This window comes from Barbus barbus (assembly GCF_936440315.1).
Source record: "Barbus barbus genome assembly, chromosome: 8".
Lineage (NCBI taxonomy): Eukaryota > Metazoa > Chordata > Actinopteri > Cypriniformes > Cyprinidae > Barbus > Barbus barbus.
In genome coordinates this window covers 3,768,498-3,795,795 of record NC_136736.1, presented here as the reverse complement: position 1 = coordinate 3,795,795, position 27,298 = coordinate 3,768,498, and the positions used below count along the sequence as shown (strand labels likewise).

Sequence of the window (27,298 nt, the reverse complement as noted above, 5' to 3'; positions counted from 1 at the left end):
TTGTCATTGTCAGTTAACATTATAGGTTAAACTATACGGGTTAAGTAAAGAATATAGAAAAAGCTTCAAGTTAAGCGGTTATAAAGCAGTCACGTCAGTGGGGGAATCTTTTCAACATAATTAGTGCCAGTGGAGGACGCACTTACATTAGATCACTGCTGGTCCTTTTCGTTCTCTGACTTAAATTAGAAGATGCATGTAGAAAAACAAACAGTGTTAAATTTATGTATTTTTCACACTTTTAGAAATTTACATAGTAAAATGCTAGATATTTCAGCTTCCTTCTAATTGTTTAAACTTTTAGTAGATGTAATCATGTGCCATTATTAGGATGTTTTTATTTTTATTTTTTTTATCTTTTTTTATGGTTTCTAGCTAGTTTACAGTGACCACTGGTAAATCTAAGATGGTCATCTGTTACCTTGTACTTTCAGACTGTTGGTTGGCTTGGGTCCAAGTATGAAAAAAATCTTGTCTGGTGTGAAATTTGGTTTCTAAAGGGCTATACAGGATTTTTCCTGCATGCTCGGAATACATTTGTGCGCTCTTTACGCACGGGTTCGCTTTGGTCTTCCTTTACGTCTCCTTTAAGAAGTCCAAATGCCCTCTCCTCCTCCTCCTCCTCCCTCTCCACTCTCCTCACATCTCATAGAGGTGTTATTGCATGAAGAATAAACCAGTCACGCAAAGACCCGAATGGAGTTTGCTTGTTCACCCTTTGGCTACAAATCTTCGGTTGGAAATAGAAAAACAGCGCAGACATCCGAAGCGCGCTTTGGTTATTTCGGAGCGTCGAGAACTGGATTTCTAACTTACTGATAGCCAGCTTTGCGTTTGTTGCGAAAGCTGACCAGGAGCATTTGGGTGGATTACGATGTTATTGTTCATCAGGGGCACTTGAGCTGGGTGTTTGGGAGAGTTTTGAATGCGGTGTGGGACTCGCCGGGCTCGCTGCACTGAGATCCGGACGCGTTGAGAAAAGGGAGTCCTCATGGCGCAACGGGTGCGTAAAAACCTCCGCAACAAAAAAAACACTCAAACGTGGCCGTCAAGACTAATTATACTAGGAAGCTGATAAAAAAAATACACTCAGATGTCCTTTAATTCCTTGAATGAATAATGTGTGTTTATACACCTAAGTTGTTTAGGAATACACACAGCAACAAGTGCCACCAAAAAATAAACTCACACTTTTTTGTAGCACGCCGTTTTTCATTTCCGTCTAAAATGAATTTTAATTGATTCAAATTTGTATTTTTTTATTTTGCTGGTATCTCGGCTAATTCCATATATAGGCTATAGTTGACAGCCAATAGGGTAACTTGATGCTTACAGCCTGTTCATAACTCATATTTCTCTCGTTGGATACTTATCCGAGACCGATTTAATGCTACATAACATCGACATTAATTTTAGTAATTATTTTTTTATACGCCGTTAAAACATTGCTACATTTCACTGTTATTTTAAGCTATATTTTGCATTATAAATTCATTTTTAAATTGCAGTTAGCTACGAGAAAAATGAGTTGAAATAAAAAGAAAATAGCTTAAATATTTCGTTTTAGCCAAATGAATGTTTCAAATGATAGGTTATTATTTTTTTTTATTTGACATAAAATTACAAATTAAACGTGTTTAAAATGTTTTAAGTTATAATGGCAACAACGCATTCATATTTCCCGTTGTACCTTCTGGCACATTTAGAAGTCACAAAGAGCCTAAAAATGAAAAGTGATCCGCTGTTAATTAATTAGTTTTGAGTTCGAAACTACTGACGTGTAATTCGTTCATTAGTTTTTGATGCTCAATGTATGACCTTTTAAACAAATAAGAGCTTTGTTCCCTTCTCGTGCTCTCTTGGCTGCTGTTATATCAACATTTGCAAGATGTGTGTACAACAAAGTCCCGTCTGATTTTTAACTTCCTCGTTTTGAATGTGCTCAGTACGAGGATCTGGTCCATTACGGAATGGATGCGGTCGGCGTCCCGTCTCCGATGTACGGGGACCCTCACGCGGCCCGAGCGATGCATCACGGCCCGCTGCTTCACCAGTTCCCCGCGGCTCCCGGCATCCAGTCGCCTGTTCACGACGCACTAAAACGGGATAAAGACGCCATTTACGGGTTTGTGGGATTAGTAGCCTGTGTGTTTTATTATGAAGATGAGTTAGGCTGTAGGGTAGAATTTCTAAGCCGAATAGTTCCCATGTAGTCGCTTGTTATATTGTGCTATTGTTTTACGATGTTAGCCTACTTTATGCTGAAATACTGGACATAATGTAAATGTTTTTATGCAAACAGTGGGATTTTAATAAAAGAGAATGCATTTAGCACAAATGAACATTTATTTCCCTTTGCATCAGTTTTTAACGATTTGTGACCCTGGACCACAAAATCAGTCATAAGTAGCACCGGGTTTTTGTAGCAATGGCCAAAAATACATTTGTATGGGTAAAAATTAGGTCTATCGATTTTTCTTTTATGCCAAAAATCATTAGGATGTTAAGATCATGTTCCATAAATTTTCTACCGTAAATATATAAAAAAATATTTTTTATTAGTAATATGCATTGCTAAGCACTTCATTTGGACAACTTTAAAGGTCATCTTCTCAATATTTACACCCTCAGATTCCAGATTTTCAAATAGTTATCTTGACCAAATATTGTCCTATCATTACAAACCATACATCAATGGAAAGTGCATTTATTCAGCTTTCAGTAAAAAAAAAGACCTTTATGACTAGTTTTGTGGTCCAGGATCACATTAGCATGATGCCAGAATGAACTTCGTTTGCCTGTTGTCACAGAAACCATACATTTAGCATTAACCTGAAAATAAAATAATTTAATTTCCCCATAAAAATATATTTCATTTCATATTTAATTTTTATTGTAAAAGTTGTGGAGAGAAAAAAAAAAGACAGGGCCTCGAGGCTGAAAGTGCTAACAAAGCGTTATTTTCTCCACAAATAGTCTGTAAAGCCACTGAATGGGGTTTGTTTTGCAGGCATCCTCTCTTCCCTCTGCTTGCACTAGTTTTTGAGAAATGTGAATTAGCGACTTGTACGCCGAGAGAGAGCGGAGTGACCGGCGACGTCTGCTCGTCTGAGTCCTTCGACGAAGATATTACAGTATTTTCAAAACAGGTCAGGCCCACGTGTACCTCTCTACCAGCCATGCATTAGGCCTATATTATAAAAAAGCTGTACTAATATCAGCAACCAACAACGCAGCCCAATTTAATTTTGTGTGAAAATTGTGCCTCGATATTACGGACTAATCGCTATTTTTTAATTTCAGATAAGGTCGGAAAAACCTTTCTTCTCGTCGAATCCAGACTTGGATAATTTGGTAGGTCGCTTGTGGTTTGAGATTTTTTTATTTTATTTAAATGCTAATTATTTTAGGCTACTTTAGAAAATTCACTTCCATTTTTATTGCTGGATGAAACAATAATCACAAAGCATTTTTGTGACCTGATATGTTTTAGATGATTCAAGCCATACAAGTGTTACGATTTCATCTCCTCGAATTAGAGAAGGTTTGGACATTATTATTATTATTATGAGCGATGCAGCCTATGTTAATATCATATAGGCCGGTCACTGATGATAAATGTCTGTTCTTGTTGAAGGTACATGAGCTGTGTGATAATTTCTGTCACCGCTACATCAGCTGTCTGAAGGGAAAGATGCCCACTGATCTGATGGTGGATGATAAAGAGGGGGGATCCAGATCTGATGAAGACCAGGCAAGTCCTCAGATCAAATCTTTCTGCTCTTGATTTCTTTTGAAGCCTATTCATGCTTTGTACAGAGCCAGGAAGCCACTAGAGCTTATTCAAGAAAAAGTGAATACTTGTTATATTGAAAGTTTAGAAGCTAACATAGAAAATACATATGAAATAGTAATATATATATATATATATATATAAGATATGATCAAAACTTCTATGGATCTCTGGTGAGAAAAACTTTTTTTCCCAGCAAATGGACAGTTGACATCAATTTGAAGTATTTTTGTACTTTTTCTATATTTATTTGCATGCATATTTTATGAGAGATTATTTGGAATATTTGAGCATTTAAAAATTCTATTTTTTCCTGTGTAATAAATAAATAAATCAGCAAACAACGGCACCTAAAATATACTGTTTTCATAATACATTAATATATTTTGAAGTTATAATTTCATTGTTGAATAAATTTGTCAGCCGCTCAAATACAGTAGCGAAGCAAACTTGAAACACTATCTGGACAGTTTGTTTTTGTGGGGAGGCCTGAAACTCCTGTTTCATGTGATATAATACGGCCAGACTATCGGTCCCCCTTGTCTATATTAAATAACAGCAGATAATCAATCTTCTGTCATTTTATATTGAATCATTTTTGCTGGTTTGAGGTTAAATGAAACTTAACTCTTCACAGTGTCCATGTTATGCATAATTAAATCCCACAAAATGATTGCAGATCACATGATAATTCATATTATACGTTCCCCAATTGAATATGCTGACACAGTAACATGATCACAAGTGTAATGAAAACTTTTAGCGAGTAAAAAGACTCGTCTTATGTAGCAGGTTACTCAAAAGTCCAACATTTCTAATTATATAAAAGTAAACAGTGTTTTAGATAACAGTCTGTTGGTGTCAAACTGCTGCAGAACCTGAACTGGTCACTAAAGTGCCTAAAAACAAATTATATATAAAAAAAATATATATGCTGCAAACTTGGGAAGTGTTAATTATTTAATGTTAATAATCTATTCAGTTCATTACCATTGTCAAGTGTGCTGTGTGTGACTTTAATAGCTAATGCAAATCACCGAAGCATTGTTTTTCTGTTTACTGCATTGTTTGCACACATATTTGTGGTTTTCTGTGAGTTTGGTGTCATGTGACGATAACTCACAGTGCATTTCTCTTAATGATGTGGTTTTGAGAGGCACCATCATTGCATTTGAAACATTAGGGATTGTTTTTCTTGTTGAAAATCTTGAGCTATTATAAGTGCGTCACAAGATATTGTCTCCTTATTGTGCTGAGATGCTGAAGATCTCTTTATTTTTACAAAGTATAATTCTGAGAAGATCCAACTATGTTGCTATTCTGTGCACAATTGGCGCTGGATAACAAAAAGTAAACCACTTGCTTTAGTTTTACTCAATTTTGAAGCATTTGCTTTCCTAAGCAACTCATAACTGAATAAAACGTCATTCGGATTGTAGATATAAGTTACTTTAAAAAATTGTAATAAATAAATAAATGAAATGCATATAGATAATTGACTGGGGCAAGTTGTCACATCATGTCCTCTAACAGTGCTTTTGAATGTTGGTTTTAAGCACCTAGTTCAAAACCCTCTTAAATTAGATTTAGTTTTGTAACATATCCAAACATATCCAAGCTAAAATATCATACTAATATCATCATGTTTCTGTAATTGCATTTGGGTGACAGGGACAATTTCTCATAAATTTAAAAAATATATATTTTTAATATGTAATTAAAATGTATATAATTTTTATATATATATATAAATTTCAGATTTTTATTTTTTACATTTTTATTATGTATTATTGTATATTATTTATGTGACCCTGGACCACAAAACCAGTCATAAGTGTCAATTTTTAGAAATTGAGATTTATACATCATCTGAAATCAGAATAAATAAGCTTTCCATTGATGTGTGATTTGTTAGGATCGGACAATATTTGGCAGAGATACAACTATTGAAATCTGAAAATGTGAAATCTGAGGATGCAAAAAAATCTAAATATTGAGAAAATCACCTTTAAAGTCGTCCAAATGAAGTTCTTAGCAATGCATATTACTAATAAAAAAATAAGTCTTGATATATTTACGGTAGGAAATTTACAAAATATCTTCATGGAACATGATCGTTACTTAATATCCTAATGATTTTTGGCTTAAAAAAATCAATAATTTTGACCCATACAATGTATTGTTGTCTATTGCAACTTATGACTGGTTTTGTGGTCCAGGGTAACATATTTTACAGTACATATAGGTTTCCGAAATTTGTCTATATTTATTATGCATGCAGCTTTTATGAGTGATTACTTGGAATATTTGTGCATTTAAAAAAATTTTTTTACATTATATATATGTATGTGTGTAATGAAAACTTTGAACTACTTTTAACAAATAATGTCGCTATAAGAAATAGTAATTGGAGTCAAAATTGTGACAACTAGCCCCAGCCTCCTCTAATATTAATCCATCTTGCTCTTATCGCTCGTGTGTGAATGGTTGCTGACCCCTGGACATTTCTCTCTAGGTGTAGTGTCAGTGAAATGCAACACAGTGATCAGATTGCATCTTTACAACATAATAAAACTATTTAGCTGTCACTGACATGCAGCATTCATAGTTGGTCTGTATGTGCAGTGTGCAGTGATACACAAACTGGCCAGATGCACAGGTGTTGCACGTCGTGGCTGTTATTATATTATGTATTGTAGCACAGTTCGAATGATCAATTGACCAATCAGCGTCCAGGGCCGCATCCATCCGCTTCATTTGCTCGGTTAAAGCCGACAAGATGGGTTTTCAAAATATCCTATGCGTGTATGTGAGTGCGTTTGTTTGTCTTATAATTTCTGCGCAGATGTTTGTGCGTGCATGCACACGTGTGTTTATATACAGCAGTCCGTAGCGCTCTTCAACTGTTTGCTCTTGCAGCATGTGTTCTGTATTACTCCTTACAGCACGCCTCTGGTATGCGCCGCTATACTGTACTTAACCAATCGTATATTACGCTGAACGCAGCTTATTACTCTGTCTACCTGGCTGTCTCTCTCTAGGCGTTCTGGAGGGAAGACGACGGCGCATCTGTTCATTCTTCTGAAGCTCCTGCGGCTTGCGGCAGACGGCCCGGCTCACACAATGGAGACAACAGCAGCGAGCACGGTAACACACTCACACGCTACGCTACAGATACACACGCAAGCGTTTGCGAAGGCCTCGCTCTGTGCCAAGTGAAACAGATCTGCTGCAGGTTTGTCATCTCTAGCATACATTTACACTTTAGCACCACCACGGGGGTCTCCGACTGCACACGCACACACAAACACGCAAGTGCACACACCGGTAGACTGCTCCTAAATAACTGCAGCCGCTCGGTGTGTGTGTGTGGATGTGTGTTGGACAGGAAATGGTGCATGATGGATATAAAGACTCTTCTCTGGGCTCCTCTGCTCTGAGCACCAACCATGGCCAATAAAAACCAGAGTACATACTTCCATGAGCACCGCATCTGTGTGTGTGTGTGTGTGTGTTGTTCGCTGTGCCTCAGCACAGCAGCTGTGAGTCTGGCTTGGACAGAATATCTCACTACCTGAGAAAGAGAAACAACTGACAGACAAACAAATGATCACAATGAAGCACTGTCCTAGAGCATTGTTTATGCTGTAAACGTTTGCTTGACGTCTTTTTTAAAGTGTTTGTCACATTTAAAGGAGCTGTGTCACACCTTTTTACTTTCTATGTCGTTTAAAAAAAAAAAAAAATTAATTTAATTTTCATGACATTTTGTGCCCTCTTTCTGATGCATAAACATAAAGGGCTGTTTAAGACTTATAATATTGCTACTACATTTGGGCTACTTTTTTTTTCTTTTAATCTTTTAGGTCAAATTTAAAGGAGTCATGTCAAACCTATTAACTTTTTTATATAAATTTTGTTTCCAAAATCAACTAAAATTTAATTTTTATGACTTTTGATGCATAAAATGTAAGAGCTAGTATGCTTTTAAGACTATTAATGGTTAAGACTTTTATACTGTAAACATTTGTTATAGCTTTTTTTGTTTGTTTTTAGACTTAATATAAAAGGCCCATGCCATGCATTTTTACTTTTTTTTTTGTCAAATTTGTATTAAAAAAAAAAGAGCTGGTCCTTCTTTCTGATGCTTAAATATAAAAGGTTTTTGTCTTTGATGATATGCTTTTAAAGATTATTAAGAATTGTATTACTGTAAACACTGTAATATGTCTTTTTTAGTTTTTAGATTGAGATTGAAACGGGCATGTCATTCTTTTTTTTTACTTTTTTTTGTCAGGTTTTTTTTTTTTTTTTTTTTTCAAAAATAGTCGGTTTTATTTTCAATGCGTTCTTTGCATGTGAAATTAGATCGTCCTACATCAATTTATACCAACAAAACAACCTTTAACCGTGTAGAAATGGCTCTTTAAAGTAACAGCTGCATGTTAACACTTTTTACAGTGCAGTTTTTTTCTGTCTGACATCAGAAAGTTGTAACAACTTGTTCAAAACAAGGTGATTATTCCTAATAAATGGTCATTTTCACAAGGGATGACATTTATAGCTCTAAAAAGTTACTGTTTGTTACAGTACAAAAGGTACTCAAGATATGACCCTTAAATAAAACTAACCATATCAAACAGAAGTTCAAATAATTATAGTTATAATGATGTATTTAGAGCATAATTCAAAAGTAATGTGATCATACTGTTATGATGAAAGAAACGATACTTTATTAGTGAAAAATAAACATCAAACTAAACATGCTTTTGCATTTATTAGAAGGTTTTTGAAATGTTATAACCCCTTTTAAATGGTGTCTAAAGTGTTTAAAAGCATTACAAAGAAATGAAAACGAATGCAGCCAATGCAAATACAAAGAATATTATCTCACATCTGTTTACTCGGTGTAATTGCTTTCTGTTCCCCAGGTGACTTTCTGGATCAGAGTGTTGCGTCTCCGAGCACAGGAGAGGAGGAAGACCCTGATAAAGAGAGGAAGAACAACAAGAAAAGAGGCATTTTTCCCAAACTGGCAACCAACATCATGAGAGCATGGCTGTTCCAGCACCTCACGGTAAAACACCTCTCTGCTTTCCCAGTGATTATACAAATCAAACTCTTATAATCTTCATTTACATTGCCAATTATTTTCTCATAGAGTAAAAACCAAACCAGAACGTGCTGAAATAACGCCACAAGTCATTAAACTGTATGCAATATAAATGTAAATGACAGAATTATGGTTTTCATAAATATTAACGTTCGGTTATGTTAAGATTAATAAAAGTGCGTGTGAATGTGCATTAATAGTTATCATGTAACCTAAAGTTTCTTTATTAGTAAACTTAATCTGAAGGTCATCAGTACCCACATATAAACCTATAAAACAGCTTACAGATGCACAGAACGAGATCAGAAGCTCATGCGGCGTGTCTGTACCTGCACGGCTACATTATTTCAAGCTCAGTGACGCTCCCACATTGCCTAGAGGCTAATTAGTGCACACACACACGCAGATGCTTTAATGACCGGTGTAACGATATATATTAGGATGAAACACGGGCAGGGTTTCCTTACTGTTGTCATGTGTAAAGTGTGATAACGGTTTCCATGGTAAAGTGGGCGGGCATGACTCAGAGCCCCTCCCCCTCCCTCAAGCTTTGAATATGTAATCAGTGATATTGCTTTCAGAGAATTGAGCAGACATTTCTACAGCCTTATTATCCTTCTCTCTCATTCAGAAACTTGTTGAATCTCCTTCCAAACAAATAGGCGCTCACACTGCCTCATAAACACTAGCTCATATGCGTCCCACATAAAGGCTGTGATTTAGATTGGGTGATTAGTGGGTAGTTTGTTGCCTTCTTGACAGCAGATGTGAAGCAACAGAACACAAGGCTGTCTGAACAACCAGCATTCAGGAAGGAAGGATTGTAGAAGTTATTTTTTTTTGCTTTCAGATTGCTTTTATTCTTTTGTATTTTTATTATCGTTTGGAGACACGAGAGGACAGGAATGAGCTAAACGTGTGCTAACCACACTGCGTACATTTTAATCAAAATATACATTTGAAATGGTTTTAAATTTATATTTCTAAAATAGAATTAAGAAATGTATACATAAATGATCAAAATATATATTGTTAGAAAATATTTTTACATAGAAATAAACATATTTTAGCAAATATATTTTTGGCCTTTTTTGTATATTTTGAAATATATTTAAAAATATATTTGGAAATATATAGTTTTTGCCATATGGATTGAAAAGCCATATATATACTTTCATTCAGTAAAGATGCAATGAATTGTTCAAAACTGTAAAAATGTGACACTGAAGACTGGAGTAATGATGCTGAAAATTCAGTTTTGCATCACAGAAATAAATTACATTTTAACATATATTCATGTAGAAAATAGTTATTTTAAATTGTAATAATATTTCACAGATTACCGTTTTTTCTCCCCTGTTTTACTGACTTCTTTCATTGAAAAAAATTCCCAAACCTTTGAACGGCAAAGAAAATTAGATACTTTATTTTTGCCAAATTGGCAGAATCATAAATATCCTTCAAAGAGGAGTCAATCCCATATGCACAAGCTGGAAAACAATCTGTCCAAGATGGTGAATAAAATGCAAGAAATGTTGATATATTTATAATTATTTCAAGATGGAGTGTTAAAAATAGTGAGACCATTTTACTTTGCATGTTTTGTATCAAATGCTTATTTGGGCTATTGTGTGATTTAGCAACAGTGCCAAACCCTGCTGAAATCAGTTTAGTACAGGCCTAAACCAATACATGATCAACTTAATAAACATGACAATAATCACATAACATTATTGTACAGATATTTTTTAGCAGCGCACAAACACCTCACAGTGATTTGGAGGTGAACAATGAAACAGACTGTGGGTTGTAGACGCGAGGGCTTTCCTTCAGGCGCCGAATAAGGTGGTTAGCATGCAAATAGATGACATTACAACATTCCCTGAGATCATTAGGGGGTCAAAGGTCGTGGGTGTAAACGAACGCGCCCCCAACCTTTATTCCCGTACAGTTGCCTGATCCATTCAGCTCCAGCAGCCACACAAACACCATGCAGCGCCATCGCAGACGTTACTGCATCCTGCTGTTTGAAGTTGAGAAACACGAGAAGCACATGCAAAACCTAGTTCATATGTTTTCCACCCTGCCTCTTCCCAGGCTCTGATCATTTTCAATCTCCATATTCGTGTTTGTCAGTGGTAAATGTGATTTCGCAGACCTCCGCTCGCTGATTACCCTTTAATTCTGCTGCAGCGCAGACCAAAGGAATAGCTCACCCAGTCATTATTTTCTGCATTCTTACTGTTGCTCAAGACCCATATGCTGTCATTTCTTCATACTGAGTCATTTCGACTACTTTTACTGTGTTTTTTTTTTTCTTTTATAGTTTTGAACAGTTCATTGTTTCATGAGAAAGAGCTGCATTAAGGTTTGTGTATCAAAAATATGCAGGTTTGGATCTGTATCTTGAAAAAAGAAATCTGCTGATTTGCCACAAAATTTGATTTGGCCAAATATTATCTAATTTGGTGATGCTGTATATATGTATGCACTGCTGTTCAAAAGATCATCTTACACTCTTAAAAATAACGGTTTTTATTGGCATCGATGAAGAACCTTGAACATCCATGGAACCTTTCAAATGCAGAAAAGGTTTAAATATTTTTTAGATTTGTATAATGTTCTTCAAAATGGTTCTGTTCACTGAAAGAACCAAAAATGGTTCTTCTATGGCATCACTGCAAAATCACCCTTTAAGAGTGTATGCTCATCAAGGCTGCATTTATTTGATCAAAAATACAGAAAAAAACTGTAATATTGTGAAATATTATTGCAGTTTCCAACATTGGTTTACTGTTTTAATATACTTTAAAATCTAATTTATTTCTGTGATGCAGTGCTGAATTTTCAGCATAATTACGTCTTCAGTATCACATGATCCTTCAGAAATCATTTCAATATGCTGAGTTATGATCAGTGTTGAGACTGCTGTGCTGCTTAATAGTTTTTGTTTTGGAACCTGTGATACTTTTTTATTTGATTCTTTAATGACTAAAAAGTTTAAAACAACTTCAAATTCAAATGAAAATAACTTTTTTATTCAGAATAGAAATCTTTTCTAACAATGTCTTTACTACCACTTTTTATCCATTTAGCACATCCTTGCTGAATAAAACTATTAATTAATTAATTAATTAATAATAAAAAGAAAAAAATTACTGACCCCAAATGTTTGAATAGTAGTGTATATTGTAACACAGAATTTCTGTTTTGAATAAACATGATTCTTTTTAACATTTTATTTATCAAAGGGTTCTTAAAGTATCACAAGTCCCCAAAAATATTAAGCAGTACAACTGTTTCTAACATTTATTATATATAATCAGCATATTAGAGTGATCTCTGAAGGATCATGTGACTCTGAAGACTGATGCTGAAAATTCAGCTTTGATCACAGGAATATATTACATTTTACAATATATTCACATATAAATGTTATTTGAAATTACAATAATATTTAATAAAAATTGTATTTATCAATTAGATACAGCCTTGATGAGCATAAGAAACAGCTTTGAAAAACTTTAAAAATCTTACTTATCCCAATCTTTTGAATGTGTGTGTGTGTGTGTGTCTGTGCGTGTGTGTATTATTAAATCTTGTATATAAAATGTATAAAAAAAATGTATATAAAAATATCAACAAAACAGATTTTTCACAAAATCTAAATGAAGATTTATTTATTTTTTGGAAATTATGTCTTTATGGCAGTTTTTCTAAAGATGAATTGATAATACAGGACTTCTCCATCTTGCAAATGGTTGTCGAAAGCAAAAATTGTACAAATGTGTGTGACATGCAAGAGCAAATTTAGGCACTATTATTGGAATCAGCTGGCCAAAATCAGTAAGAAACAAGTATTGGATTTCATTCAGTTATGTAATGTTCATTCTGTGGGTGAACATTTTCTTTTTTCACTTATTTAACACCCACCTGTAACTGTGGCTTTTGTTTAGGGCTTTATTTATACTTTCTAGGCTGTTCATGCTACTGTTTAAGCCGGGTTCTCCACAGGCGTAGTTTTCCTTTGAAGCGCTGGAGCATTTGGTTGTAATGAGGGCGCCGCAATTAGCGTCAGTCTCAAAAAATGAGGAGTGGAGGGCCACGGTGGGGGTGGGGCGGGGCGGGGGCGCGACGGACCTCATTTAGCCCAACTGCACGGGCATGTTGTGTGAGGATGGATCTGCTGGGGTCCCACCCCCCTGGGGTCTCTCCAGGGTCGAACTCGCTGTTATCAAAACACCATCCATTACGGCTCTGACAGCTCCTCCTGGGGACCCGGCTCTGCTAGACCTACGGAGAATTTCCGTCCTTGCCCGTGAAAAGAAAGGGATGCGGAAAAGAAAAATGCTGGGGAGAATGAAAGAAAGGAGAGGTGATTCATCACGTCCAGACTTTTTTGGTAAACGCAGAGGGAGGCGAAGACGAGACGCAGAGAGATGAAACGGAGAGCCTCACTTTGGGATGCGCTGAAAAGTTAATGAAAATCACAGTCGGCCTGCTGGGCCTTTGCAGGAACATCTTTTTAAAATGAAAATCTGTTTTATGCAGTGTTGGAGAAGCTACTTTAAAACTAGCTTGCCAAGTAACAAGCTACTCGTAATTTAGAGTATAGATACTATTAAGCTATCTGAGAAAGTAGTTTGCTACACTGCAAGTTAAGTAAAAGAAGCTATTTAATATCTATAAAGCTGTATTTATATACCAAATAAATAATCAAGAATATAGCCATCTATACACACTACCAAGTTTTTGAACAGCAAGATTTTTCATGTTTTTTAAAGAAGTCTCTTCTGCTGACCAAGCCTGCATTTATTTGTTCCAAAGTACAGCAAAAAAGTTTGAAATATTTTTACTATTTAAAATAACGGTTTCATTTCTTTATTGTAGTACTTGATATATAAAATTATATATTAATAAAATATTAAATACAAATACAGTATAATAATAATATAATTATATTTGAATAAAATATATTTGTTTTATCATTTCTTTATTGTAATACTCCATGTGTGTATACACGCACATTAATATATAATATGATATATTTATATACTGAACATATATTGCCATGAACTGTTTATGCCCCAAAATGTGCAAAAGTATTAACACATTTGGGGAGAAAAAATAATATATTATTAATACAACTATAAAATATGAAATAAAGATAAAATAATACAATTATACATAAATTATATTAATGTCTTTATTTATATTTGTGTATGTAGATGGTATATGCCCAACAATATGCAAAAGTATTATATGTGACCCTGGACCACAAAACCAATCATAAGGGTCAATTTTCCAAAATTTAGATTTATACATCATCTGAAAGCTGAAAATAAATAAGCTTTCCACTGATGTATGGTTTGTTAGGATAAGATAATATTTGGCTGAGATACAACTATTTGAAAATCTTGAATCTGAGGCTGCAAAATATCAAAACAAAGCAATGCATATTACTAATCAAAAATTAAGTTTTGATATTTTTGCAGTAGGAAATTGACAAACGTTCTTCATGGAACATGATCTTTATTTAATATCCTAATGACTTTTGGCATAAAAGAAAAATGGATAATTTTGACCCATACAATGTATTGTTGGCTATTGCTACAAATATACCCCAGCGACTTAAGACTGGTTTTGTGCTCCAGGGTCACATATTAACTATGACTGATTTTTGCGCTTTATTATTTGCATCAACTATTGTTTTGTCTCCTGCTGTCTGTGATTTTTTTTTTTTTTTTTTTTTTTTTTTTTTTTTGGGGGGGGTTGTGACCCATCAGTTGAATGCTGGTATAGAAGAGTTTAGGTAGAGTGTAGTCTAAAGTCTAGACTCAGTGTTTGAGTACAATACAGAGACCATCTCACACACACACACACACACACACACACAGCTGCAGCGGGTGAGGGTGGGTGTGTTTTAGAGTCTTTTTAAGTACCGTTCACCCTGAATTACTGATCATTAGAGCCCTAACAGTTTTACTGCCTCTGTAAACAGGATAATGACCCCACACACACCTTTAACTCTTCATTGAGTTTCACAGCACACACACACACCTCCAGCCAGCATGGCTCAGTCGCTCGTAAAGTTACCCACCATTTGCTACCAGAGCTCTCGGCGTGCAACAGGTGTTAAGAGAGAATCATTCATGGGTGAGGTGTTTATAGTCGCTGCTGTAAAACCCCTGCTCCAGGATCAGTTTAATACGCACGCCTCTTTATTTATAGATCTCCTTGAGCTTCAGACGGCTGACCCGGGATCAGTTGTTGTCTAATGACAGGTTGAGACCTCCTCTGTCACTGTGTGCGTATCCTCTGGGTTTAGAGAAAGGCTTTGGTGGTTGCTAGAGCCGTCACCCTTGGTTACAGGATAGCAATTTGTAATGACTTTGTGGCTTGGCGTCTAAATCCCAGCTGGCAACTCTCCGATTAGCGAATGGGCTTTCCTTTAGAGTTTAGGGCTTTATTTGCCAAGATACACAAGGAATTTGTTTGGCTGCACATGCAAACACGGAACAGACGCAAACCACAGTTCAACAGAGGAACAATAGCAGCTGAAACCTGATTCTTCAAGCCCTGTTGATTTTTGTGTTGTTTCTATTGTTTCATGTACACTGTTTTTTGAATAATTATGATTTTTAAATGTTTTTGAAAGAAGTCTCTTCTGCTCAGCAAGGCTGCATTGATTTTATTAAAATCAGTTCAATTGTGAAATATTATTACAATTTAAAATAATAGTTTTTAGTATATTTTAAAATGTAATTTTATCTTAAATATAGTAAACAGTGTATTTTAATATAAATTAATAAAATAATTTTTTAAAAAGTTTTTAAAATGCATTTTAATACATTTTAAAATGTAATTAATCTGTAAAAATCTAATTATGTCTTTAATATCTTTAAGATTAAAAAAATCAAAATTATGTAAATCTTAATTATATAATATATAACAAATTAAAATATGTTTTTATGTATTAAATTACATTTTAACATGAGATTTAAAGTTTTATTAAATACATTTGATTAAATTTTAAAATGTATATCATCTTAATAAATATCTTAATTATGTAAATCTTAATTGTTTCTTAAATATATAATATAAATTATTAAATAGTGTGTCTGTGTGTATGTATGTGTATATATTAAATTATAAGTTTTATTAAAATGCATCTTAATTGTGTAAATCTTGAATGTTGAATATAAAAATAATTTATACAATTATATTATATATTACAATTTAATATGAAACTTTAATATTTGTTAAAATGCATTTGAGTTTTACTGATAAATTTACATAAATTTATAATCTAAGCATAAAATGCGTTAAAATCAACATGAAATTAAAACTGACCTTATTTTGACTTTAATGCACATTCCTGGTTTTATCCTGCTTTTTATCTCAATATGTTTATCTGTTTCACTTAAAAACGTTACATTACAGAAGTAAAATGGGTTGAGAACTCTATTTCACGTTAATGTTTGTGCCCCGCAGCACCCATACCCCTCTGAGGAACAGAAGAGGCAGCTGTCCCAGGACACTGGACTGACCATCCTGCAGGTCAACAACTGGTAAGTGCTCATGAGATCAGACAAATCCAGATGTGAAAGTATGAGCAGGTGTGAAGTTTGTTATTATTTCTAATGAGAAACAAAAGGGATTTTACAGCATGATGTAGTAGAACCTTTTCAAGTTCATCAAAGAACTTTCATTCACTCGTTCTTTAAAAAAACATACAGTCTGGCGTTTTAAAGTAGGCTACATACAGTACAAACCAATACAATACAAATGTATAGATGATAGACAGACAGACAGACAGATAGACAGACAGACAGACAGACAGACAGACAGACAGAGACATCCTTTAAAGAAACTCAACAGGCTTGTTTTTATAGTCTTAGTGTTTGGTTTCCAAATGTCTCTTGAATTTCTATGGCTTCATGCTCTCGGCAACCACACAAAAACACATTGCGGTCGCCACTTACAATGGTTATGCTTGCAGCAACTGAACCCTTACTTCATGTAGTCTGGATCATATTTTTGGAGCATGCGTAGTTTTGTCCATGTTTTTGGGCACCACATGTAACCTGTTCGTGTTTGCATCTGTCTAAATCAGCCAGCTTTTACAGATTAATATGCGTTTGACAGCCTTAGACGTCAACAACCATAGATGTAGAAAGAGTTTCTCGTCACTATCAACTTTTAAGCTGATAAGCATATCTGTTTTGCTATCCTAACTGCACGATTACATGGTTAGTTTAAGCATTTATCTTTTTTTCCGTGCAAAAATTCCTTTAATAATTCGTACACTCCTTGTGACCCTCCTGTTAAGAAGCACTAGTCGGCTCAAGAACGCCATACAGTGAAAAATGGGTTTTGATAGACATTTACTGCAAAAAAATATAATTTATTTTTATTTTATTTTATATATATATATATATATATATAAAAAAAAATTGGACTGTGGGTGTACTCCGGTTTATTCCGTCATATCTAATCATTTCTGTGACTAATAAAAGCAGATTCTCTTACATGAAGTACATTTTAATTGGCAGAACATTTTCTCGTCTTTGGCTTTTGGCTCATCACTGTAAACAAAATCCAGACCTCAAGAGCCCTTCATAATCAAAATGACAACTAATTAGTATTTATAATCACCAGAGTGAAAATACATTAGGTGTTCTTCAAAGCTCAACACAAACAAGAGCACAGAAAGTGCCGTGTGTATGTCTGCAGCTCCGGTCGCGCAGAGGAAACAGGTGAGGGAACGAGAGGGGCGAAAACGAGCTGCTGTCAAATTAAACAGAAATTATCACTGGGAACAGCTGGACTGGTTTATTTAAACGTGGAGACACACACACACTGTCCTCTGAATGAACTCACAATACAGTGGGACTAAAAGAGCACTTCATGTCTATGGTTTCCAGACAGGTACATTTGTTGTTGAGTTTTAGCTTCAATAGGCTACAAATATCATATGGTGAATTAATATAAACCGTGAGGCCTAGGAATGTACAGTGGGGTCTGAAAGTCTGAAACTACTATGATTTTTTATTTATTCATACCTGGACATTATCAGAAAGCTTTGAGATTTTCACAAATGTTAAAACAAAGAAAAGCGGTGATGTAAAACAAAGATATATTTAAATTGAACACACATTTATTTGTGACATGTATGAACATTAAAGCATTAACCTAAATTAATTAACTTTTTAGTTGATTCATATGGATAATGTAATTTGCAAATACATATTTTATATTAAAAAGTATATTTTAACTAGTTGTTTCTTTTAACTTAACATTTAATATCCACATAGATCCACATCTCTCTCTCTCTCTCTCTCTCTCTCTATATATATATATATATATATATAATTGTTACAATTTTTACTACAATTTTTACTACAAAGTAATGTGTGTGTGTGTGTGTGTGTGAATAAATATACAAATACATTTTGTATAATTTATTCTTGTTTTAAAAAAATATTTTACTATTTTATTAATATACAAATTTAAAAATATATTTAAATATATGAATATTTAAAAAATGTGAGTGTGTGTGTATATATATATATATATATATATATATATATATATATATATATATATATATATATATCTATATATATATATATATATATATCATAATTTTATATTATATAATATTATATATAATAAAGTAATATTATTATTTATATTATATTGTATAATAACATTATTTATATTATTATAATTTATTCAATATAATTTTATATATTTCCATCTAATATATTCATACTTTTGCATATTTTGGGGTATATACAATAATATTAAAGCGTATATATGGCACAGCAGGTTTGTTCAGTGTTGGATTGTGGAGGAAAGGTACTATGTGTTTCTTTGCTCCCTTGTGCACCAGAAAGGGCCCCCAAATATTTGACTTGCTGCGTAGTGTTGTTATGTGTTTGGTGTGCGTGTTGGGCCATGTACGAGTGTGTGTGTGTGTGTTTGGAGTGAACAGGCAGAGACATGAAGCTCATAAACTTGGTCTCATGGTGAGAAGAGGGGTTCAGTGAGGGGTCAGCCCCCTTTTAACCCCCTTAAAGAGTAAGATGGGCCCATCCCGCTGGGGATACGGCTCGTATCTCTGATTGGTCACCTAACAGGCGGAGCTGAGAGAGATGCTCGCCCTCTACAACCTCACAAAAGCGTTTATAGTACCTGCTCTGAGTGTTCGACCTCTAACGCTGCTCTTCCTGTTTATCTCTGAAATCTTTTATCTTTTAATGCAGCATTACTCAAGAGAAGTGCTTCTCAAGCTGTGGTGTGCAATATAATATTTACAATTTATTATAAAATCTTATATGGATTTTTAATTGGCATTTTTAATTTTCCATGTGATCTCTATAAACTTTTAATATAGTTTTATGTGTGTAAGACTCTAATGCATAGCATACAGTTACATACATTGTGAATAGGAAAATAGATGGTGCATTTCTTAATGCTTTAATGCTCACCAAGGCATTTATTTGAATACTATTGTAGTAAAAACAGTAATATTGTGAAATATTATTATAATTTCAAATAAATGTTTTCTATGTGAATATATAGTAAAATGTAATTTATTCCTGTGATGCAAAGCTGAATTTTAGCATCATTACTCCAGTCTTCAGTGTCACATGATCCTTCAGAAATCATTTAATAAGCATTTCTGATTACTGTCGATGTTGAAAACAGTTGTGCTGCTTAATATTTTTGTGGAAACCGTGGTACTTTGGTCAGGATTCGTCGATGAATAGAAGAAAAAAAAAAAAAGAAGTATTTATTTGAAATAAAAATCTTTTGTAACATTATAAATGTTCAATTTAAATGCAAAAAGGAAATACTGTGAATGTTTATGTCTGGTCAAAGTTGGCCTGATGTAAAGTCAGGCTTCTCCTCACCCATAACTCTAATGTCATATGCTGTTTAACATTTCAGATGGGGACACCTCTCACAGAGTGTGTAATTCACTTCCTATGAATTAAAAGTAGGACTTCCTCTCCTTTGTGAAGGTTAAAATGCGAGCGAAGCACCTGGGGAGACGCAGAGCAGTCATTAATCATGTGTGGACTTGTGCCCTGGCACCCGGCGGTCAGAGGTCACAGGGAATTTTTTAGGCTGAGAAAGAGCAGAGCTGCGCCGCTGCCAGGGGTGTGAGGTCACTGAGTCAGGGGGTCAAAGATCAAGCATAGCATGGGAATAAATGCGGAAAGCATTGAAGTTCTGTGGAACTTGTTCATTTATGTTCTGTGTTCAAATAAACAAGTGTTCTAAAAATTTTCCGCTAGTAGCATGTTGTGGGTGGTTGCTATGGTGTTGCTAAGTGTTTCTTGCTGGCTTTCATCTCTGTTATTCTGATCTCTACACATGGCTAGTCTATTGGATTTTAGTCCATTTTATTATCCACCTGGCAAAAGCATAAATCTGATGATTTCAGACTTAATAAGCTGCATGATTTGAGGAATCATTCGTGTCTGGAGCACACGTGGTGCTGGATGAGTTGCATACCAAAATTTAATACTTGGGGTTTGTTCAAATCCATAATCATAAGTATGAGCAATAATTTTAATGATGTTTGCCTTTGACAGAAGCCAGCAGCGTTAATAAAACAAAAATGTACTTTTATTGTCTTTTTTTTAATGTTTTCACCCCTGTTCTTTCCTTTGGTTCATCAGGTTTATCAACGCCAGGAGAAGAATCGTCCAACCGATGATAGACCAGTCCAACCGCGCAGGCAAGTGCCTTTAAACTGACTCTGATCTTATTTGTTTCAATTCTCAGAGCTAAACTGTTCATCCAGGACATGCTCTCGCGTTCCATCAGCACTATATTTTAATTATTGGTCTATGCAAATATTTGTGAGATAAATGGATTTGGCTGTTGCATTGCATTTTTCAGTTGTTGTTTTTTTCAGTGCTTTACGCCATGAGCAATTTGAAGGTTTTCATGTGCAGCAGTTTTAAAACAATCTCTAAACAGGCTGAAAATTCAGCTTTACGTCACAGGAATAAATTGCAGCTTTAAATATATTCAAATACAAAACAGTTACTTAAAGTTGTAATAATTTTCACAATTTTACTGTTATTACAGTATTTTTAAAACCTGCTTGTGTATGGTTTACACACACACATGTATATGTACTGTATATGTATATGTGTGTGTGTGTGTGTGTGTATACACACACACACGTTAGTGAAAAATAAATATACTAAAATAGCATGAAAAAAAATGTATTTTCAAATATAAGTATACTACAAATATATTTATATATTTATGTACTTAATAAAAAATACCCTGCAATTGTACTTTTAGCATACTAAACTGGTCCAGTGAAGTCTGCTAAACTGGAACAACTAATTTATACTTAATGCACTTTAATTGTGCAGAAATAGTGCTGAAATCCAACTAAAGATATACTGTATATATAAGTATATTTGATTCTGCTGAAGTGGAACTATTGCAAGTATACTTCAGCTACACTTTAAATATCTTGCATTTAAAGACGATCCTTATTAATAGTGACATTAAAACACATTTTAGGCTTAATATTAAGAAATGTGCATTGTGCACAAGTAGTACTTCAAATAAAGTTAAATTATAATTTTTATATCAGTACGTCTCAAACGATATCTCACTAACAGATTTAGTATGAAATAAATGTATTTTAAATATATTACTTTTTTTACTACGGTATACAGTATGTTTTAAAGTTTTAAATTCAAAAATGGACCAAACATATATCTCCAAACATGCTTTTTTTCAGTTGTGTTGTGCTATTTTAAACACAAGACTGTGTGCTGTATGAACTGCCCTTAAAATGATTTTCAGGATGAATTAGTTGAACTCAGCCTTATCCATCACACACACACACACACACACACACACACACACTCAGGATGAAGGATAAAGGCTTGCTGTTTGCAGTGGCCCTCAAAGACATTTGCCCAAACGGATGCTTACAAAATTATCTTTTCTGACTCATTTTTGTAGTTTGGTTTCAGTAAATGGTCTGGTTGAGCTGGAAGGGGAGTGTTGTTAGCATCGCCTCTGTTTACACATTTCCTCTGGGAAGCGGCTGGCGTGGTTATGTCTGACCTTCTTAACTGTCTCTTCTGTAATATGTGTGTAATGCATGTGTGTGTGTGTGTGTGTGCGCAGTAGGTCACAGTGGCCCGTACACTCCTGATGGTCAGCCAATGGGAGGTTTTGTAATGGACGGACAGTCGCACATGGGCATCAGACCACCAGGTACATCAAGCCTCTGTCTGAATGCTCAGATGTTTGAGGGACAAAATGTGCATGCAGCCTGTAACTGAAGCCAGCACGGCTTCATTAAAATGAAGCCAGCAAAGTACTGTTTGGTTTATAAAAATGAAAAGGATGATTCAGCCCAAAATCTAAATAAATGTATATTATACTTTGCTTGAAGAAAATGAAACCAACAGTGTGTTGTTTTGGACTTTGATGTTGTATTTAAGACATTTAAGCAAACTTTCCCTCTCAGTTCTGATTAATGTAACACACACACAAAAAAAGTCTTGAAAGCAAATAATACTTTTATTCTGCAAGGATGCATTAAATTGATCAAAAGTGGCAGTACAGACATTTATAATGTTACAAAAGCAAATAAATGCTGTACTTTTTAACGTTCTATTTATAAAATAATCTTTAAAAACAAGTATCACTGTTTCTATAAAAATATGAATCAGCACAACTGTTTTCAACATTGATAATAATGTTTCTTGAGCATCAAATCAGTATATTAGAATGATTTCTGAAGGATCATGTGACACTGAAGACTGGAGTAATGATGCTGGAAATTCAGCTTTGCATCACAGGAATAAATTACATTTTACAATGGATTCAAATTGAAAGTAGTTATTTTAAATTGTAATAATATTTCACAATATTTGTGCTTTTACACTATTTTTATCAGATAAATGGTATTCTGCTTGTGAGCAGAAGAGACTTCTTTCAAACACATTAAAAACTATTAGTGACCCCAAAATATTTGAACAGTATACAATAAATGGTTTACATACAGTATATATATATATATATATATATATATATATATATATATATATATATATATATATATATATATATATATGCATATAATATATACATTTATGTTATCAAATTGTATGCAAAATTGCTACTTTACACAACATCTACTCAAAATTCTCCAAATTTCCATTGTCAAGGCTGTCGGTAGATGTTTTTGTGAAAGCTCTGTTTCATGAAAGTGTCTCTCTCTGTCTGTGTCTGTCTCTCAGCGGCTCTGGGTGGTCTTGGGGGAGTGAATATGGGGCTGGAGAGTCAGTGGCACTACATGTAAACAAACCCCTGGCATCCTGCTGAACACAGCAGAGCAGAGGTACGATCCTGCACCAGGGATTCCCCTCCAGTGAGAGCAGCTCTTACGGCTGATCCACCCCGCTAACATTCATACTTCTCTCACGTTTTCACCATTCTTCAGCTTTCCTTTCTCTTCTTCTGTGTCATCATTTGTAGGAGCAATTCTCATTTATAACAATCCCCACGCAAATATACTGTGGTATGAACTGTACGCTGTAAAAAATTATTTTAGTATTATAGTATGTTTTACAAGAAAATTTTCGCCTTCATGAAAATTCCATGTTTATTCAATGTGTTTCTGTTTATTTGTGACCCTGGACCACAAAACCAGTCATAAGTCGCTGAGAAGTCAGTATATTTGTAGCAATAGCCAACAATACATTGTATGGGTTAAAATTATCGATTTTTCTTTTATGGCAAAAATCATTAGGATATTAAGTAAAGATCATGTTCCATGAAGATATTTTGTAAATTATTTACCATAAATATATCAAAACTTAATTTTTGATTAGTAATATGCATTGCTAAGAACTTCCTTTGGACAACTTTAAAGGTGATTTTCTCAATATTTAGATTTTTTGCACCCTCAGATTCCAGATTTTCAAATAGTTGTGTATCGGCCAAATATTGTCCTATTCTAAGAAACCATACATCAATGGAAAGCTTATTTATTCAGCTTTCAGATGATGTATAAATCTCAATTTCAAAAAATTGACCCTTATGACTGGTTTTGTGGTCCAGGGTCACATTTGTGAAATCTACTAGCAATCCCTATCCCATAATTCCATTGTCACTTGGTATAAACCGCCCAGACCGATTAATTAGTCACTCAGTGGAGACAGTTATGACATTGGAGTGACGGTGCCATCGCCAGTTTCCTCATAAATTATTTCAACTCTTTTTCATTACAGAGTCAAGCTTTTTGGCGAGAGGATCGATCCTTTGCTCACGTACCCGGACTGGATTTTGACTTGCACCACCATGAACGGCCTTTATTCAACGGTACAAAAACCCCTACAGCTTCACTCTCGAAATCAGATTGCATTCAAGATGGCCGCCGGGACTCACGTTCCCTCTGATGGGCAGATCAACCGTATCAGGACAGAGAGAAAACAATACAGGACAAGGCAATGCCTCGACACCTGGACAGAGCCGCTCTGGGCTGGGAGATTCCTTCACATGACCTTTCACCTGGAACCAGGTGAATCTTCAAGTGGCCTGGAAGGTCAAAACAGAGTCTCGTCTTTCAACTCAAGTGCCACCTCAAATGAAGAGTCATTATTCTGCAGACAGAAGCCCGGGAGTATTTTCGCAGCAACAGACACGCTACCACACATCTATTACAGGAGTTCATGATCTAATCTGTGCAGAGCAATTCAATACAAAGCCCAAAAATGTATATAATGCTGCTGGCTGTGTCAAACGTGACACAGATAAGGTTCATAAACGCTGGTGTTGCCCGACGAATGCAACTAAAGTTTTCTCACACATCATTTACCACAGTAGAAATGCGCTCACATGCATTGGGACGGTCAATGGTTTTGAAAGGTACTAATGGATTTGACTGACGTGAGCTGAGCTGTATATTCACACTATGTGTGTGTGTGTGTGTGTGTGCGCGCGTGTGTGTTTGGTTTTCTGTGAGTGTGGGTTTATTCACATAAAAATTCATACCTCAACACGTGTGTTATATCATTTTTGTTGCACGTCTGCTTTGATTCGTTGGCTGTGTGTGGAATTGACTACTAGTGTACTGCTTTCTATACAGTATATTATGTACAATACATATAAAGTTTAAAAATAGTACACTACTGTTATAAAATTTTGGGGTCGGTAAGGTTTAAAAAATATATATATATTAATCCGCAAGGACACATTAAATTGATTGAAAGTGATATTCAAAAAAATCCTGAAGAATCCTAAAAAAATGCATCACCATTTCAACATATTTATTAAGCAGCACAACTGTTTTCAACGTTGATAAAAAATGTTTCTTGATCAAATCAGTATATTAGAATGATTTCTGAAGGATCATGTGACACTGAAGACTGGAGTAATGATGCTGAAAATTCAGCTTTGCATCACAGAAATAAATTACATTTTAACATATATTCAAATAGAAAAAAGTTATTTTGAATTGCAATAATATTTACACAATATTACTGTTTTTACTGTATTTTTTGATCAAATAAATATACCTTTGGTGAGCAGAAGAGACTTCTTTCAAAAACATAAAAAACTCTGACTGACCCCAAACCTTTGACTGATAGTGTATGTAAAACAATATGAAATTATGAACGCTTCAAACAGAGCTACATTGTAATCACGTGACCGCAGTAGGTTACGTTTCTTTGTCTTTAAAATGTTTAATTTCCAATTTTATCCAATTTTGTGTAAACATTTCTTTCATTAGAAGTCTAAAACTCCATCTGATTTTTACCAAATAATTCTAAAGACGACTCAAATAATGATACAAGAAGGCACTACTGTGTACTTTTATGTAAGATCAAATGGAGCGCATTGCATTGTGGGATACAGTATTCGATTGTGTGACTCAGTTAAATACTACACATTTTGGCATACATATGTATTTTACTCATACTGTACATAATTTGCATACTATATACTGGAGAAATAGTAGTATGCTAGTATGTTGTTCTAAACACAGCCTATGTGTTGCTGGTGAGTGGACAGCACACTGGAGCTGGTATGTATCGCCCTCTGTAGTGCACGAGAGGTATACCTTTATCCTGTGGTTTGTATTGTAGATGACTTGTTCTGGTTAAACTGAACATTTCATCAACAACTGGGGTAAATTAATGTCTAGTCCATGTCCAGACAAACATACATATGTAGGCCTACATTCTCACCTACAATGAACTATTTCCTATAGAGAAGGAAGGAGGATTGAATGAGAGAAAGTGGCTTATGAACATGGGTTGTGGTTGTAACAGAACCATCTGTGGTGTCAGAGAAATGAAAATGTCTGGGTTGGATTTTAATGCTTGATCTCGTTCTTCTTCCACTTTCCTGTTTAAACTCACTACCAAAACAAACCCGGCATCATCTCAACACTGGAGAATCTTGAAGCTAATCCAAAACCATGTTTACAGTTCTGGCAAACTGTTTTACGTTGACATATTTTACTCTTAAGCAGCCTTCCTGTTTGCATTATGAGTATATGTTTCAGATCAGTTATTCCTACAGGCCTTTAGCTGTACAGGAGTACCGTACGTTTTATGAAATCTACAGTATTTTAGGATCATAAAGTTTTTGCATTCTTAAAAAATGTTACTTCTAAACACTGCATTATAGAGATATACACACTAGATGTGTGTGATAGATATAGTTTTTTGAGTCTATATTTATAATTGTTATAGGATATAAACATTTTATATATATATAATTTTTTATATAATTTTATTTTTTTTAGTTTTACATTACAGTAATGAGATATGCTTAGGCTAATTGTCATAAAAAATGAGAGCTTTTCCTTAAGGCTTCACTATATTTAAGCAAAATATTATTTATTATTTACAGCAATGCATGATTAACTCATACTGTTTTAACCATTTAAATCATGCATATAATGAGGGGTGTCCACAATCGAAACGAGGAAACGAGGGGATTGAATATCTCACTGGATCTGTTTCGGTTCAAGGGCGAAAAGAGCGAGAGACAAACAGATGGGTGTCGGGTTGTCTTGTGAAAGCTTGTACCAGGACAGGAAGTTGCCCTCGTTTGAATAAGCAACTGGCTTCATTTAACAAAGACACAGACTTTTATCAGTATTCATTGGCTAGGTAAACAAAAATCATTCCTGAGTTGGCTCCGATAGCCGTTGCGCTACAGGCGTCCCGAGTTCGAATCCCGGCTCAAGGATCTTTCCTGATCCCGATCCCGCTTCGCGTTCCTTTGTGTCGTTATCTAGTTGTGTACTCCTCATATAATTCAGTCGATTATTGAAGGGGTGTTTACACGAAACCTTTTTCAGTTATTGCATTTTGGCC

The 27,298-nt window shown here is 34.6% G+C and overlaps 1 protein-coding gene across 1 annotated transcript; it reads left to right on the top strand.

The window, feature by feature from the left end:
- The first annotated feature begins 641 nt into the window (after positions 1–641).
- Positions 642–25,663, top strand: LOC306874234 (homeobox protein Meis1-like). The gene is made up of 13 exons (XM_079424130.1): positions 642–1,003; positions 1,947–2,125; positions 3,011–3,149; positions 3,304–3,354; positions 3,494–3,544; positions 3,638–3,754; positions 6,835–6,940; positions 8,725–8,870; positions 16,401–16,477; positions 20,603–20,661; positions 22,086–22,175; positions 23,207–23,307; positions 24,200–25,663. Exons 1-12 carry the CDS (start codon positions 992–994, stop codon positions 23,266–23,268), a joined length of 1,089 nt encoding a protein of 362 aa, XP_079280256.1. The 5' UTR covers positions 642–991; the 3' UTR covers positions 23,269–23,307; positions 24,200–25,663.
- The last annotated feature ends 1,635 nt before the right edge of the window (positions 25,664–27,298 follow it).